The sequence below is a fragment of the Zophobas morio genome, unplaced genomic scaffold (assembly GCF_036711695.1).
Source record: "Zophobas morio isolate AGI-343-1 ecotype UQ-CSIRO unplaced genomic scaffold, CSIRO_AGI_Zmor_V1 ptg000222l, whole genome shotgun sequence".
NCBI lineage: Eukaryota > Metazoa > Arthropoda > Insecta > Coleoptera > Tenebrionidae > Zophobas > Zophobas morio.
The window spans coordinates 315,611-334,939 of NW_026972326.1; the positions used below are offsets into that span (position 1 = coordinate 315,611).

Below are 19,329 nucleotides of genomic sequence, written 5' to 3' on the forward strand. Positions count from 1 at the left end.
TTGCTAGTAAGTTCTTTCGCTAAAAGACGAGCTATGGGTCCCTAGAGGTAGACAGCATTACTTTGAAGATTGTGGTTAGCTACTCAATCTGTAGTTTGCAGTGAAGTTTACCATTCCGACAACTATGACGCGTTTAGGCGCAGCAGTTAATTTTGAAAACAAAAGTTTTGAAAAGATTTAGTATGACCGCTAAAGTTATTAAAAATATCACAACTATAACCATTTTCATTTTCCACCGCACTAGAAAAAGACGAAGTCCATCGGATTGAGGAGGCAGCAGGATATGATTTTTAGCATTCTGACAGTTGTTATATAATCGACTCAGAAAAGCCGTTTGCCTACCACCTCGGTAGCCTCAAATATATGGTTATGTTATATTTGTAGGAGAAAGTAATAGGCATTACCTGTATTGCTCGAGAGAAATATTGGCTTTAGAGGCGTTAGCCATTAGCCGTGGTGTGCGCATGCTATTTCTTACACTAGTGTCCGACACTTCGTTCAATTTATTATCTCGGTAAGAAGGTTGAAATCAGTTTGTCTTTAACATGTTGAAAGGCCATGACCACTCTGATGAGGCGCCGACGGTCGCATATTAGAGCCTTTGGTTAGGGCGGCACGCAACTGCACGTGTCGTCGTTGCGTTGAGGAAAGGCGTTTTTTAGTAAAGAGGATATTTTTTATAATGTCGGAACGCCAGGGGCTCCTTTCCGAGCATTGAGTAAATTTGCTCCAAATCGTCCTTAATGCTCCCGGTTCATCAACCAATTAGAGCAGGTCAAGAAAATGATTGGATAATAGTTCCTTCAGCGTCACAATGGCCCTTAGAAGGTGCATATATTGTTATTGATTACGGCGATCTTAAGCCCGTCCATTATGCCTGACTTAGCTGGCTTACTGGGCACGTGCTCTGCGTTTTTTAGCGTAGCCTCAATTCATTTGCATCGTGAGCGGTTTGCTATGAGGTTTAATAAATTGCAAGCTCAGAGAAGGGGCCCCGGTTTAGTAAAGTTGAGGGTAATTATAACTGTCTCAACCCCTTGCAAAGCTGATAATGCTATCAAAAAGCAATGAATGCCCCCACTTCAGTCTTGTTAGATTTTCCCACCTCGCCTAAGTGTGGACGTCCACTCTTAGGAAGAGGAAAATCATTTATTAAAGTATCAATTAAAGTAACAAGAGCCTTCTTTCTTGAGGTTGAAAGAGCGTTTCTCCGAGTTTGACACAAGGGGACTAGCTTAACATATAGCACGCCATACCCTCCCTTATTGTACTTTATAAGGTGATCAACTCTTACCCCTAAGGACTGCGTTTTCGATATATCGTTTGGCGTTGCGAGCTCATCCCTATGAACACCTATAGCCAAAGCCCCACAAGAATCGCCTCTATAACCCCTATTCTTTGCACTTTATGCGCGCAAACTTGTCACAGCCTTGACGACACCCAGTTGCGGAATGTCTTATATGCAGATAAGATGGCGATTTACTACATCAAAGCCGCCTGCCTTATCGCTCCAAAATCCGCAAATCTACCTAGTGATGCTTGCCAACTAGTGTCGACATTAAAAAAGTACTATAATTGCGGAAAAGAGCAAAGCCTGTTCATAGGAAGAAGGGCATTAGCACCGTTATTGCCGCTCACCTTCGATAACAAGGTAATATCCTGATTCCCCAAGCCAAATAAATACCAGGGGGTCATTTTAGATTAAACAGTGGAATTATTTCCATTCCTATAAGTAATCCATTAGTACTGGAGTATATAACAAAAAAAACAATTAAATTTACTTAATCTCTTTTAATGAAGCTTTTGATTTTATAAACCCTTCTTTTTTTGCTCAAGGAGAGTTTTTTAAACGATTTTTATAACTGTCAAACATACACGAGTTAAATTACTATGTAAATAGTTTTCCCAGTATTCGTCCAAATCAGTTTCTATATTTTCTGCTATGGTTGTAATGACGTGTTCTTGATTAAATGCAGGATGCATATATTTTCATTTTAAATATGTAATTTTATTGTATGCAGAAGACCATAGGTTGCGTAAGAAATGGGTTGGACAAGGTATTTCTCTTTTTAATATGTTGTCATTAAAAAATAAAGTTGAACTCCCCATCATTGTGAAACTAAAGGAAAATAGGGCTTAGAGCCCTCACACAACTCATTGACTATTGTTTTATCTCTCTCTCGACTATCCTCTACTAAGCAGTAAACCAAATTTTTAACAACTGTTCCATAGAATAAATTTTTTCTCTTACTACCCAAATAATGGAGATATATTTTGCTTAAATGGCGTCAATATCCTCTATAAAGTTGACTTTATTTGCTCTTAGAGTAGTAAATGTGCTTTACTTACCAAAGATGACTAAAAGAAGTAATGAACTTACCACCAAACTGAACATTTCGACTTAAGTTTGTGTAAGATATACTATTTAGTATTTAGTAACTGATCAATAATTACACCGCCACAAGCTATATCTCTCTTAAATTACCATTAAAACTAGATAATATATTTTATAAACCCTATAATTACCAATATTACTACTTAATGATTATTTGACACATCATAACTTAAACAATTCGTGGTGCTATAGATTAAAAATTTCTTATTATAGTATCTTGAGACTTTCAATCAATGTAGAACTCTAGTTAGCAAATTGGTTATACCCTCTTATTAAGTAAGCAGAAGCCAAATAAAAATAAAAAAATATATTTTATCATAAATTTTTTTTATCGTTGCTTGTTTTTCTGGTCTTCTAATGCAAAATCTTTCATTGCGAATAATTCTGTTAACCTCTTAGGTATTTAAACTACAAGTAAAATTTCTGTTAATATACTTGTGTATTCGATTCCTGTAACCAGTTTATTGTTAATAACCTTAAATACCTTCTTTCTGAAGATTAAATTATTTATTGTTTACTTAAATCAATTAAAATAAATGAATTAACAAATTTTTGCTGTTTTGATCACGTGGGGTTTAAAGTATTTTCTGACTCTTGAAGTTTGCTACAATTGTACCGGTTTTTAAAATATCCACACCCTCACAAGCTGCAGGTAATTACAGGCCTATTAGTTTGCTTACTTAGTAATTTTATTACTTGCAACAATATTACCTGACAAGAACAATTTCTATATAAAATAATTCGCTATATTTAAAATTTTTCCTTATTGTTGAAAAAAACACAATTCCATTTCTTTTGGACAACAGGTCGGCCTCCACTTGTTTGTCAATAAGGCTTCTGAGGGAATGTGTCATTACGGTTTTTGAACAAGGAAAATTTTCTGCACCCTTGATACGTATCACCCTACCGCTTATTACTAACGTGAATTTCAAAAGCTCTTTATATATTAAAGAGATACTTAAAGTTTGAAGAAAAGGACTTTAATATTTTTTTTTATTAGCCATTGGAAATACTACGAACATTCTTTGCAGGAGACCCTAAGTCGTTTAAACTCAAATCCACTCTCCTGTACGGGCTGTGGCAGGAGCACTTACCAGTGTACGCTCGTTATAGAACTAATAGTAACTCCCTCCCAAAAAACAGGAAGTGCGGTAGATATCTAGCTCGAACTCCCACACCATTTGGTCTAGTACGGTAGGAAATCGCTAGGAACCACCAGCAGGTATAGACAGCCCGCAGGAGCCCCTCGAGCTGCTACACCTTAATCTCTGGGCTGAGACCATATTTATACCTTTCCAAAACCTTAAAATGAGTTTCGTATATATTTGTATAAACATGTTAAATTTGGCTCTATTTAGGACAAGTTGAATTAGAATTGCTATATTTGTATAAGATATCGATTAAAATAGCCACTACCAAAAAAATTAAAATGCTTTCCTTCGAAATATTTTGTTATAATATATTTACGGTTGGTTTATCTTGCTTTATTAATTTTTATTATGGCTATTGTTCTTCGTTCAAATGTACGTGTATGTTTTTCTGTATATACTTTAGGGTATTATGAATATTTCTTGATCTTATCTTCTATATTTAATAATGTTAAAGAGCTTCTATTTTTGTTTTATAAATTTTCATAATTTCATTATATTTGCTAATTGTGGGTTCGTCATTGCCAGTAATTATTCTGGGACTCGTGCTCATCTGTATTAAGTCACCTCTTAAACTGTTTTTGTAGTAAAATCAAATTTCCAGAAATTTCAGAGTTGAAAATTTTGTTTTCTTTATACTAAATTTATAGTTAGCGCGTACGCAGGAAGGGAGGTACAAGTCAAAAAATCAAGTTTTTAAAAAAATTGATGTTAAATTTTATAATTCTTCTATAACTCATATTTAAAATTCGTCCCTAGTTTTGTTGTAACATAAAATAAATTTGCATTAAAAATCTCTTTTAAATTGCCACTCCTATTCAATTACAGAACAAAAGGGTAGTTATACCATTAAACACTATTTTGCACTGCAAAAGAGGTTACATGTATTCTCCAATCTTATTTTAGAAATGGAAAATAAAAAATAATTTTTTTTATTATTATAATTTGTTACAAATTTAATTTTAAAGAAAGAGAACACCAAAAAATTGTTATACGTTGATATCCTCCTCTAACGAATTCGCTTTATTATATTGAAAGCAATTTCAATTAGTTGGTGTTTTATTTGCAGTGGTACGGGTGTAAGATAAAGTTGGCATTAACTTTTGACTGGTCTAAGCATTTCTACTACGTAAGCTGTTTACAAAATGGCGCTGAATATAATGTTTGCGTTATTTTCCTTATATGGATATATTTCTTTGTTTTTTACAAATTTAAAAGAATATATAATCGCATCCGTATAATCTAATTAAAAATACTAACTTTTAATAAACAGGCTTTTTTCTTCTTTCTTTTCGTGTTATTTTTCTTTTTATTCGTTTTTGTTCGTGTTTGTATATATATTTTCTCACTAATATTTTAAGTATCTTATATTTAACAAATTAACATACAAGCTCTATTGACAACTGTATCCTTTCAAAGTATTGCTACAGCTTTTGTGGTAAGTAAATTGAAGTCTGGGGAGGCTGGATGAACTAGAAATTTTACTTGATATCCTACCTGGCCAGCATTGATGCTATTGAACCAATTACTGTTACTAAGTGTGGTGGTAAAAGAATGCTCGGTTTGGCTTGCCAGGCCACTATTTTTGGCGTTGACCAGCGTCTAATTAATATCGTTCGGGAGGTTAGGCAATTTTGAAAGGTTGGGCAGTGTTGTTATGTAGTAACTAAATAAGAATATATATATGTTCACGAACACGCAATAAAACGAATACATAGAAAAAAGAACAAGAAAAGAAATAAGAAAAAGATATATTTATTAAAGGTTAGTATTCCCTCGGATTATATGGATGCGACTAATTCTTTAAGGTGCATATAAACAATTTTTTTTAACTAAAAGGAAACCTTTTTGTTCAATCCATTTTCACAGGAAGCCCTATGAAGCCATATCAATTAAGGAATGCTTTGTACAAAAAGTTTAATTTTGTTTAGCTCTGGAGGAGGAGTTTGCGAACTCAAAAAAAAACTGTAGGAGGAAGATATTAAATCATTAGTGAACCGCATCAATATCTTAAGCTCTAGAACTGAATACCAAGGTAAGAAATGCAAAAACTAGCGAAAGGGTGAAGCTAAATAGTTTTTTTAAAACCCTACCAAATGACGTGTAGGGGCATCCTCTAAGCAAAACATATTGTTAAACCGAATTTGTTATGGATCCAGATTAAGTTTGGGGGCAAGGTAACCTCTGCAATTCCATGGTATATTACAACTCAAAGAAAGCGTGGGGTAAATGATGTAACCTTGAGTGCAAGCATGTCAAAGCTATCTTCGAAGAAAAAGGACGATGGAAGTACCAGTAGTATGGCAAGTGGTGAAGCCTAAAAGAGCAAAAATTATGAAATATTTAAATTTTTTGATTGTGGAAGAGCTGGGCGGCATATTACAGAACAATGCAGAAACAAAGAATTCTGAGAGAGAACTTTTAAGCGGAAGCTCTCAAGTTTTTAAGAATATAAGAAAATTAACTTGGGTGCTAGCTGCCGTATTCTTAATATCTTGGAAATTATAAAGGATTTTCACTCCACTAATGAACGAGTCATGGACATAAAAGGTCATATACCAGCCTTAGGTCGGATAATAAGTAATAAGAAGACACTTTATGCACTTTATGCGTCGAAATCTGGCCAGTGTGAGCAACTGTGTGATGAGGACAAATAGTAATTTCTAACTCTGAGAAGGAAAATTCTCTGACAAAGAAAGTATCACCCAGCTTTTATGCGGAGTATCACCAGTTATGACTAGCAGAAATTTAAACGGTTGGTATTACCTGGGTGAAGTTAGAGGTTATGCACTATACATATGATAATTTGTGGCATATTGAGGAAAATAAACTAAAAGAATTCTTTTATTAATGCTGTATTTACGTCATAATAAAGAAACTTACATGCAAGTAATGTGCGGAAATAAACTTTCAATTTAAATTTGTGCGAAGACCAAAATATAATGATTACTATGGGTTTCTTGCCGGATCCTCCTAGATATTGATTAATGCGGGTCATGGCCGAAGTCACTAACCGGTTTGTCTAAATTATACTAACTGCCTCATAATCTACAGTGGCTATGGCGTTTTGTAAACTTCCTTAGACTTCATCGTTGAGAATGTTTAGAAGATAACGGGACAGAGTTACAAGTTAAACTTTCTTTGATATATGTGTGAAAAAAAGAATAAAACAATAATTTAAATCTCCAAATAAAATTTTATAACTCGACTAAGGAAAGCTTTAATGTATTTTGAAGGGGGCTAAGTCCAGGATCACAGAGCAAAATTACCATATACGCAAAATGCGAATGACGGAAAATATGTGCAATTACTCCTGACTTAGAGCTTGAGTATCCTAAGTTTTTAACTCTATCGAGCACTAGGAAAATAAATAAACTTACTATACGTCTGTGCACCCCAACTCTAGAAAGGGAATATTTCCGGGACCCGCAATAAACGCTTATGGAGGATGCGTAGATACAGCTATACAGTTAAATAAAAAATAATAATAATCAGTAAAAAAGGTAATAAAAAAAGAAAAATATTCAATAAAAATTTTATTAAAACTTGAAATGTTTAAAAAATATATAAATACTCCCTAAAATGTAATAAAAACTTAAAAAAGTTTATAACTTGAAAAAATAAAAATTAATAAAAAAAATAAATTCTTAAAATTTGTTTACGATATAATGCTTGCATAACACCGAATGTTTTTTACTTTAAAAGTTAAAATTGTTTTTTCCGCTTATGGTGTCCAGGCCACCGATTGACTTGGAGTAAATTTGCACTTTCTATGGGTATAAAATTTCACTGAATGCCCTGTTACAAGATGGTTTTTCATATTGGAGATATTGAACAACTATACAAAATATTGTTAATGACATAAACTTTTCAAAAAATGATTGTAAACTTCTAATCGTAAAATCTATGCTTATCTTTAGCATTTTTAATTTTTGTTCCCGCTTAGCTATAAAACAAAACCTTTTCAACGGTATTGAGAAAATTGCTACTGGACACTAAAGCATGTATGTTGAGCAACAATTTAAGTGATTTAGAAGTTGCCCTTTCACCGCAAATATACTATTTTTTGTTAGTCTAAGGTTAAATTCTCACTACTTAAAATTTTTTAAAAATTCAAAAAGATTTTGAGAAAAAAGACTAAGTTCTTTTTTTTAACGTATGTTTTTATTAGTTTAATCTAACCTCGTTATAACAACTTTAGTCAATATAGCATTTCTTGCTAAAATAATTTCTAGTATATGAACATTTAAGAAATATGCGCATTTAATAATTGCTTTATAACATTTTTACTATTATAAATCTGTTTAAGGTTATTTAATGTTTGTTACGTCTACAAAAATTTCGTTCCTCTTTCTTTTTAATTTAGAGGATGCCAGAGCAATGTGTCGTAGTTAGCAAATAATATAAATAAAACAAACAACTGTAATAATATAACTTTTATTCAGAAATTACTTAAAAAATTGTATATTAGCGATGTGAAAAAGTATAAAGAATCGTAAATTGTTAGTAAATTTATAATAAAAGTTCCCAAATTAAGTTCATATAAGCTTAAAAAATCTATTAATGAGAAGATAAAAATCTTTGTATTATTTAATGGATCCAAAAAAGTTACCCCTCTCGTATGTAAAAAGCTAAACGTTTACAATATCCTCAATTAATATATGAGTAAACCATCATTAATGGGCCAGAAATTAATACTTTTTAATAAAAAGGGTAGCTTTTCCATTTAATAAAAAAATTATAATACCTTTAGTGTCCCATATAAATACATGCTGGATCCTATGGCGCACCAAATTCTACCAACCTCGTTTTCGAAAACCTTATCCCTAGTACTGCCCTACAATGTTTGTCTTGTGCCATTTTTGTTAGAGGTGAATTGTAACTATACTAATTATTTTGCTACCATTCATATTATTTAAATAGAAAGTGGTGAACCTTACCCTAGCTGGGGGCAAAAGAAGCCCTGTTATAAAATTTAAACTCATGTTTACAAAGTAACGGAAACAGACAAAAAAAAGTTACGTTATTTTACAACGGACTTCTCTTGAACCTAAAATCATCGAAGGATAACTATAATATTAAATTTTTTAAAATAGTAATCCATGACTTAGAAAAAAGGTCCTCAGTTATTTTTATGCCATGCCTATAATTCGCAAGTTAGGTCATGAAAGAATTAATCCAGTCAGTAGTTTTATATCATAAAAGTAATAAGGTTATAATAAGTAGAGCCTCGAGTTATTAGTAACCCTTTAGATCACTAATTAAGTTATTCTAGTTTGTTTGTTTGGTTTTGGTTTAAGTTTTAATAAATTTCTAAATCCTGCTGACATAACGAACAACAACTAAGCAGGAAAGCGCGAGATACCATAAAAATCAGTCGACCTTTTTTATTGTTTATATGTTTATATATGTGGTTCGCTAGTGCAATAATCTTACATTTTTTATGTATCATAGCATCTAGCAACGCCTCCAAGGTTAACTGCCGAGAAATCTTAAAAACAAATAATATTATATCATTAGAAAGTAGTGATATTATCTGTTCACTAGATATAGAATCGCTTTATACCAGTATTCCAATAGAAAACATGGATTTCCTAAGAGTTCTTTCTATAAGTCTCTCCAGGCCATAAAAATTTCTTTTAACCATATTACGAGGCGATCCGTCTTTGGTTACATAATAATGTAGTTGTATGACAATAGATTTGGGCGATTTAACGCAAACGCATGTTCTTAAATATGAACGTTTTTGAGTTAATTCATGATGGAAGGCATTCTAACAAGGCTGGAAATCATATTATATATATATATATATAAAGCAAATACTTATTTCGAATAAAATATTCTTTTCTTTTGTTATATTTTTTGCTATCTTAATTTTCATCTTGTTGGTGTTCGGGCGTACATTTTTTATTCTTTTATATATTTGACTCATTAGTTTTTAACAGGTTAACAGCCAAGCTCTATTTACAATCATGTTCTTTCAGAGCACCACTCCAGCATTTGCAGTAAGTAAATTGAAATCTGTTGAGAACTAGGCAAACTGGAGTATTTACTTTGGATCCTACCTGATCAGTATAAATGGTATTGAAGCAATTACTGATACTAAATGTTGCTATAGAAGGAAACTCAGTTTGGTTTGGTCTTATTAACTCTTGGTACGGGTACCGTTCTGAGATTGACTCTAGCTTTCCCAAGTAACGTTGTGCATAGGGTATTCACAGGCTTTTTACTCATTTAAATCCTAGTTAAATAAGAGCTAATTGATAAACTTTTCTTAGGTCAATAATAAACGGTCATCGAAATACTAATTTAGTCCTAGGAGTAACGATTTTGGAGACATCGCGGATATCAAAAATCTTTTCATTAGGTCAAGGACCCGGCTCTCCTCGATAGTATAGACTTAGGAGTCATCTACGTAGATAATGGTTATCACAACTGAGCTTTTTCGGCGATATATAAACAGGCAAGGCTAGTTTTTCATCTCTTTGAAACTGAGTCCAATGAGCTTGTGCGCTGTGTGCTTAAACCATAATAACCCGGCTTGTTTTTGTATCATTTAATGCCTTTGATAGTTCAAGACATTTATTACCATCCACCAAGGTGAATCAATGTGTGGAACCTACTGGAAATTTTAGGTATATGGTGTTAACCATGTTGGTATGCTCATATGCATACTTCACACCTAATTGTAATCGTTGATAGTTCATCTAATTTGCGCATGCTTCGACGTCTCACAACTCCCTGGAAGATTAAGGAGGGGAGTTGTTTCAATGTAATCCATGCCCTTAATTTGCACGCAAACCTGGATTTTAGCCTTCTTTCCGGTTTTATTGAAAACTTCCATATGGTCGATTTAATAGGAATTCCGTCAGGCACTTCAGTAACTTCTCAGGTATCAGACTCCTCGAGAGCTTTGAGTTCCGTTAACGGCGAATTCTTCCATCCCTCGGAGGTTATACCCCCCCGAGGTGTTCTTGGACCCTGGCCAATAGCGACTTTGCCCTTGTCCGTCTCTTGTATTTCCTCAGTTTCTGGTATATCTTCAATACCCCCGTCGTCAAACGTAGTGTATATGGCTTTCCCATCCAAAACTTGATTATCCTGCATCGCCCCAAAGAACCACTTGGTTTCACCTCTTTATAGGAAAACCATGTACATCGCCTCTGGATCCGATTCGAAACCTGCTTGTACCTTCTTTCTGGCTTTCATTTTGGCCAGCGAAGTTCCACTCCTCCTCTTGAGTGAAGTCGATTTCATTCTATTAACTGAAGTATCCGGTTTTACTCGTTATAATGTGGGAAGCACTTGGTCAAGTTGGCAAGAATTTTAAGGTTTATCAAAAGCAGTGAGAATAACTGCAGAACTGTGATCAATTATTTTTAAGCTTCTGCTCTTTATAACTCTTTTGGTCAAATACTCATATATACGTGCGCAACCCCACACGTATTTATAACAAGACACAATAGTAGCCCCCTTCTAAAGTTGGCTGTCTTTTTCCATAGCTCTCATGCCAGTAAGACAGAGGTGCGCCAAACATTAATGAAAGTCTATCTTTGTTATGGTTTTATGAAATTTCTCCCAACTTCCAAGTATGTTTGTAACAAACGCAGCGTGGTTAAGAGCTTCAGCCCAAAAAGAGTATGATAATATAGCTCTGTAATTCGTGGCCTAAGCCATTTCTTTTAAAATTCCATTGCACCGTTCTACAATTGGATCATGCAAAGGTGTTTCTGGAGATGTAGATGATTGTCTTATTCTTCTTTGAATACATATATCTCGAACAACCTTATTAATAATAACTTGGCTCCGTTTTCTAAATGTACATTCTCAATTATGAAGTTGTATCCAAGTTTTTAACTAAAAATTTACCAAACGCCAGGGCTACAGAAGATTTTGATCAATCGGTATAATCAGATAAATTTTGTACATTTACATACTACGTGAGGCTGTACACTACTCCGGCTAGTGACTTCGAGCATGGGCTACCAAATATATCGGTAATCAAATGAGGTCCGGCTGGGAGCCTGCCTATAATCAAGAGATTATATTCTTCACACGGACATACGATGCAGGTTCATCTCTGCACACGAGACAGAGGAGTGCTTCTCCATTTTTATATTGATGCCATATCTATAGAAATTCTCTTTGTCTTCTTTAATGAACCTAAGATGTCATGCCATTGGTGTATTGAGCGTATTACTCTAACCTCGTCCAGGTAGTGACAACCTTTTAAATTTTGGTGGGAGTCTACACCGGAGATGCTACACATAAAAGATGGTTCATGCTGTCTTTATCATACACTTTCCCTTCTTTTGAGTTAAAAATTACTATTTTATTCTTATCATACAGTTAGTCTTCTAACTATAAAATTCTCCGAGAACTAAGGCATTAAATAAACCTTTATGCTCATGACTCTTTCATTGGCGGGTCAAAGGCCTTCATAAGTCTTATGTCGTTAAGTATGCGGCAGCTAGCACCCGAATCCAAGTTAATCTTACTTGAGTCCTTATGAACTTGAAAGCTCTCGCTTGAGAGCCCTCTATTTTGTTTCTCAGTTTCTGCACTGTCTTACAAAATGCCCAGCTTTCCCAAACTTAAAATATTTGATTTTTTTTACAAGGTTTGCCTTATAGTATTATCACTCGTGACACCTTCGTCCTTTTTCTTTAATAACAGCTTTGACAAGCTAACGCTCAAGGCTACATCTTCATGTGCAATATATATCTGTTGAGCTGAGTTCTCCCACGAAGTTGCAGAGGGTGACTACCTCTAAGCTTAATTTAGATCCAGAACAATTTCACTTTAATAGTACAGTCAACTTAAAGGAGGCCCATTACTATCATTTGATAGGACTCCCAGAAATCGGTAGTAAGCTTCATTCTTTCGCTAATCCTTGCACTGTTGTTTTGATTTTCCATCCTGGGGCTTGAGACATTAATTCGTCCATTAATGATCTGATATCTTCATCACCAATTTCTTTATGTTTGCAAACTCCTCTTCCTATCCAATACATGACCTCCATGACAAAATTAAACTAGTTGTATAAAGCATGCCATAATTGAAATGGCTTCGTAAGGCTATCCAACTTGTCCCAACCGCAAACCTCCCGAACGATATTCATTTAACTTGGATCAATGCTAGTGATAATAGCGTGCCATGCCAATTCGAGTTTTCCTCTGTTGCAAAGTTTGGTACTAGTAATTGCTTCAATACCATTTATACTGATCAGGTAGGACCCAAAGTAAATACTCCAATTTGCCTAGTTCTCAACAGATTTCAATTTACTTACTGCAAATGCTGGAGTGGTGCTCTGAAAGAACATAATTGTAAATAGAGATTGGCTGTTAACCTGTTAAAAACTAAAGAGTCGGATATATAAAAGAATAAAAAATGTACGCCCAAACACCAACAAGACGAAAATTAAGATAGCAAAAAATATAACAAAAGAAAAGGATATTTTATTCGAAATAAGTATTTGCTTTATATATATATAATATGATTTCCAGCATTGTTAGAATGCCTTCCATCATGAATTAACACAAAAATGTTCATATTTAAGAAAATGCGTTTGCATTAAATTGTCCAAATCTATCTTCACAATAGCGTTATCTAGTAGTATATATTATATGAAGGCGGCCCTCCCCTCATTCTTACAAAAATAAGATATGGTTTAAAAAAACCATTCCAAAATCAAGTTTTTTCCGCGCAATGGGCTTTATATATTATACATGGGTTGGGGGGCTAAACTTTATATATATACATGAGATTGTTTTTTGACACAATCTTAAAGCTAACGTGTATGCTATTACCCTTTTGAGTACTCGTAAGTTCGGTCTTTTACGACCCGGTCGAGCATTAGGACCTACTATTAAATAATTGTAGGCGCTCTACAAAGTAGAGTAATTTAATTACTTTTTAATTTTTAAAATGGCAAATTCTTCGCTTTAAGGCCGATTATGTAAACGTAAGGACCGCAGGTACAAAAAGTAAATAAAAATGAAAGATTTTAATTATATGCCCTAGGAAAAGAAATAGTTTTCCTTATAATTTATAAGATTCTTTAGAAGCTTATAAAAATGACTACCATCAAATGATATAAAAGCCCCAGTTGAACTACTTTACATTGATTAGAAAGTAAAAGGGCTTTATTCGAAAATTGAATAAGCTATTTAGTTATTTAAAAGTATTGAGTTGCTCTCTATTTTTTTTGTAAAGTAAATGTACGAAGTAAAGGATTATACGAGTATATTAATAACGTACCGGTCTAGGTATAGGGTAGAACACGTATGATAGCTACTGTTAAAGGTCAGAAGTTGTTAATTGGTAATTAATGACTGTTAATCTAATACAGATTGCCAAAAGCGTTACGCGTGTCAACGCATATGTATACTTAATACGGTTTAAAGGCTTGTTAAAAAACTACTAAACATGGGTGGAGTGGGTGTTAACTGGCCAAGCCATGCAAATGGAAAATATGCATTGTCCCAGCTAAAAAAGTTGTGACCTATACTTTTGAAAACCCGAGGCATTGCATCCGTGGACACAACATTTGGTTAGCTGTTTTTAACGAGTTAACAAAACTGTGTTTATTAATATATCAGTTTATTCTCTCGGTCAGAGCTGCTGGCAGTCTTTAGAATTATAATGGACATAGTGTTAAACGTATTTGATGATGCTTTCTTTGATAAACTTTATTTCGGCCTTTTAGAACGCGGAGATGGTCTTCGTCAGTTACTTTCTCTTTACTTTATAGTGACAATTGGAGGTTATGGATTTTTAGTTTATAAATTTTTGTTTTATAGAATTTAATGTTTATCTTTAACAGTTATGTTTTTGCTTGACCTTTGTAGTTTACGATATATTTTTTTTTTGTTTTAGGTGCTATCCTGTACTTAATTCTCGCCACTCTGAGCTATCATTTGATATTTGATAAAAGTTTAATGAAGCACAAAAGATTTATTAAAAGTCAGAGATTCCTTGAAATCGTTACTTCGCTAATTAATATTCCGAAAATGGCCATTCCAACGGCGTTAATCTTCTGGTTGCAAGTACTAATAATGAGGCCCCATAATATATTTTCCTCATTACCACTGTCTGCAAGGTACGCGGTTATGGAAAACTTTATGATAACATATCAGAGTACGGTTATCTCTACTGGATTTTGAGCATTTTTTTGTTTATCTTGTGGTCGGACATGGCCATCTACTGGATCCATCGCTGGCTTCATCATCCTATTTTTTATTCTCGTTTTCATAAGCCTCATCACAAGGTTTTCATTACCAGTTCTACCCTTTCTTGTTATCATTTATTATTGTAGCTTTAAAAGTGGTTAGTCCCTACGCCCTTCGCTTCGCACGCATTTCACTGGCTCGATGGATTCTCGCAAAGCTCACCCTACCATATGTTTATTTTCATGCTTCCCTTGCACAAGGTCTTGTGTTTTACACCTCTCGTACCATTCATTTATATTTGTTTTATTTAAGATTAATTTTATAACTTTTCTTTTGTAATAAACTTTTTATTTAGTCATACCAATCTTTTTATGTAATAGTGGACCTATCTTGTTTTGTTTGTTTTCGTGAACATTTGGTCCGTGTCTATTCATGACGGTTTAGATTTAGTTCCAAATTGTTTTCAGGTAAGGTTACCAAATTTTTTATTCCGCTTTTTTTAATTTTAATATATATAGAATATTTTAAACGGTTCCGCCCATCATACTGATCATCATCTACATTTTAATTATAATTACGGTTTCTTTATTTTATCCTTAACCTTAAGTGCGCCGCACTAATAACTATTATAAAAAATTGTTTAAATACGAATCTTTAAGGTCAATTTTTTACTCTTTGGGATTTCGTTGGTAAAAGCCATAGGGATCCCCACGTTGGTGAGTTAAGCATTATGGAGAAGGATCTTATTAGAACTGAAATTCCAGAGGAGGAATCAGAATTACTGCAGCATCTCAATAAAAACGACTAATTTTTTTTTTACCTTTAGGAGAAAGATTTGTACTATTTCATTATTTACATTTTAATTTCGTTTGAAACTCATCTTAGAATTATTAAATTCTGAAAAAGATTTTCCTCTTGCTATTATAGGTTGGGGCACTAAATAAGGGACTTTTTTTTTCCCCAACGGATAGGATTTATGTTATTAACTCGAGTAATACGTTCCTCTGCTAGAGCTTGAGGAGCCCTTCTAAAAAGGCTTTGGTTTTCAGCATGGTTTTTTTACAAGCTGTCATAGCATTATTCTGCCTCCCCTCTCCTTTTTTTTTGATACACTACGAGCGCGTTCTACACATTGTCTTCCACCCGAGTTTTTAGGATTCTAACTGGCACTTTTGGTCTGCTTAATATTGCCTACTGAGTTTCACCCAACGTAGCTTATTACTTAGCGCAACTAAGAGCTGGCTTGGAAAGAATAACTGGTTTAACATAAACTTTAATGTGAAAAGGTCTTTTTAACATAATAATACTACCTTGTAAATATTTATAAAACAAATGCGCGGAGAGGCAGTTATCAATTACTACTATGATCTCGCAACAAACTTTTAAGTTTCTTCAATAAAGGCTTGGCGTGGCACTTTATACTTTCATTAGTTACTATGGATCGTAAAGTAATTTTTAATTGACATGTAAGCTAAATAAAATGTATTTTACTAAATTTATATATTATGAAATAAATGCCACGTTTAAATGTAAGTTTAATTTTGGCTATACTCACTAACCCTTTTCCAAACCTCTTTCTATACTTATTACAAGTATGCGTCCCTATAAAAGCAACCACCTTTAAATTTTGCCAGTTTTTTTTTTATCAAAATAAACCTTTTCACTTCATAAGTGTTAAGCAGGCCATTAGTTTCTTAAAAAAGTTTGAACTCAGCTTTCAAGACATTTGGTTTTTCTAACAGGATTAATAGCCTAAGAGCACAAGTGAAGTTCTTATCTTAAAACTTTACATGGGCCCTTATTTAATCTAAACTCTTATGTTAGCATTTAATTATGACACTAATATGCGTAACCAGAAAGCGATAATTAAGCTGTCTAATGACTCGGTGAGTTCTTCCGCTAAAGGATTATCGTATCCACCTATCCGTACGTAAAGGGCGACGGCTTTACCTTCCAGACTGTGATCAGCAGCGCAACCTCTAGTTCGCAGTGAAGTATATCACTGCGTACAAACCGCAGTTTTTTAGTCGCACTTAAAGCGAAGACGCTATTGCTGACAAGCCATAAGCCCAGGCAGCAAATGCATAACTTTGAGGCTTCATTTACTGCGCAACAAAAGCTTACTTTGCTGCACAGTAGAGGACGTAGCATCGGGGTCTCTATCTTAACCTTTGCCACTACGTAATCCACGTGCGAACTTAACGACAAGTTAGAATTTATGATGACTCCAAGATGGTTTCGCCTGAGATCACTACGGAATACCTCTAAAAATAAACGGTGTGGACAGCACTAGGCATTCCTTAGTTATAAGAAACTCCTTACTTTTTACTGCATTAAAAGAAACCCCTGCTGATTACGTGAGCTAGCAAGCACGTGCAGATAAAGTAGTAGGTGCTAATGTAGTAAAATGGGTGATAGTAACGACGAATAAATCATCGTATCAACTGCCTGAAGGGCGAGTTGCGAATAAGTGCGGACTGGAAGGCCTTGGGAGGCTCTCGCTGCATATGGCTAGGCGGTGAAGCGCTCACTTGCACGCTGAAGAAGCTTCCATCTGGGTACGGTTGGAGCACGTCCTGAAAGTCACGTAAAATCGACAAAACGTGAAGCTTACGTAACAGGCCTTTATGCCATACTCGGTGTCAAAAAAAAAAAGACAGCGTCAGTGGCTTTCCTAAAATGAAAAACTCGGATAGTTCTCGCGGCCAGGAGAAGTTGTTGAGTCATGTTTTTTAAAATAAAAGCTGAAACTTAGGTATAATTTTATAGGCGACGCCAACCGCCTTCGAACGATTTGGTATAACTGTTAACCACCTTGCCTACTGCCGACAACGGTCTATTACGTCGGTACTTGCGAGGTTCAGAGGCCAGGTTGTGTCTTTAGAAACACTACAACCAGTTTTCATCTCACACCGAGTTGAGGAGGAAGCAGAGATGATCTATAGCTTCTACTGGCAATTCTGTTAAGATAAGGTTAGAAATGCCGTCAGGGCCGGGCAACTTTCAATTCGGTTAACGATTAATTGATCACATCTGTGGTAGACGTCAATAGGGAATCAGCTGTATTAGTTAAGAAAATACTTGGTGCAAAGGGCGCGTTATCACCGGTTGAGGAGGTTGGCGGTGAACACTGGACAGCAAAATTATCAATAAATAGGTTCGCTTTGTCTTCATTACTTTCGGCTACTGTATCGCCGTTGTGATGTGGAGACTGAGATGCATAAATGCGATTCTGACGAATTTAAAGGAGTGGACGCGATTGTTGTTAACCAGCCTTCGACACTTTGCTCAGTTTCTTACTATATTCGCTGTTTCAGCCTTTTCCCTAAAGTGTTGGTGTAGTAAATATGGCACCAGTTTTGTCTTCAACGTGTTAAAAGGTCATGATAACTTAAATGAAACGCCGACGATCGCATACTAGCACCTTTTTTTAGCTCCTCAGGAAGGCGTTTAGGGCGATACGCAACTTCACGTGTCATCTTTGCATGGATGTGAGACTTCTGTCATCGCACGTTTAACTCCGACAACAGCACTGTTCAATGAAGTGGGGGACGGCAGTAGTACTTTTTAAACAATTGGGTAAATTTACTCCAGTTTGTGTAGTAAGACCGAAAAATTGTCTTCAATTTAAAATCATCCACCAATTCGAGCGGGCTGTGCAAAAATGGTCCGACAACAAGTCCTTCTGCATCTCAATAGCCATTGGAAGGTACATATTTGTGTCTGCGTTGTCTACGTCCATTGTAATACATTTAATAATAATAATTCTTGATTTATATAGAGTTAATGATAATTTGTGGGCCCAGGAGGCCCCTTTTATAAAAGCAGAGAGGCTCCGGCTTCAGAATCACACACTTGGAATATATCGAACTCTCTAGAAGGATTAATGCGATTCTATTTCGGGATTCTTAATTTGATCACTCTATTTGAAAGTCCTGCCGGGGAATCACCGCAAAATTAACCACGCTCATAACGCTCTAGGGTTAAGTGTATTTCATTAAAGACACACCTAAATGTAAATTTGAATTTTATAGGGGTACGGTGATACTTTTGATCTTTTTATGCCCTTCATCAGAAAAAAAAATAGTTGCATATAACAATAAATAAAGAACAAGATTTTTTGTACATATTAATAGAGAATAAGGGACCTTTTAACTAACAATTATATACACAAGATCATTTGGAGTATGTGATTAGCCTTAAATAATAAAATTAACTAAAAAAAAAATTCAACATACTACATTAGCCGAGCAACTAAAATTAAAAATAGCCCCATATATATATATATAAAAATAGAGCCCTGTTTACAGATAAAAAACTAAAAACCATATTTCTCTCAAACCCGAAAGTAATAAGCAAAAGAACAGAATTTAACTTTTTAAATAAATTTCAAAACTAGTTAGTATCTAGTCAGCATCAGAAAGAAAATTACAGGTACCTGTTTTTGTCAAACAAAGAAAATCTACTCAGCAATAATATTTTATTTCTTAATTATACAAGTTAAGTGAGTTTTAATATTGATAAAACAATATACAAGTTCTATGTTTTATATACGTCTATATTTCTATTTTCTGTACCAGCAGAGTAGCTACTTTTTTTTTACCAGTTTTTTTTA

The 19,329-nt window shown here is 34.4% G+C and overlaps 1 protein-coding gene across 1 annotated transcript; it reads left to right on the forward strand.

Annotated features, from left to right (window-relative positions):
- The first annotated feature begins 14,026 nt into the window (after positions 1-14,026).
- LOC135146312 (uncharacterized) lies at positions 14,027-15,522 on the forward strand. The gene is made up of 8 exons (XM_064078471.1): positions 14,027-14,095; positions 14,162-14,308; positions 14,422-14,591; positions 14,645-14,812; positions 14,870-14,974; positions 15,095-15,181; positions 15,233-15,293; positions 15,374-15,522. The coding sequence occupies exons 2-8, from the start codon at positions 14,188-14,190 to the stop codon at positions 15,520-15,522; spliced, it is 861 nt and encodes a 286-aa protein (XP_063934541.1). The 5' UTR covers positions 14,027-14,095; positions 14,162-14,187.
- The last annotated feature ends 3,807 nt before the right edge of the window (positions 15,523-19,329 follow it).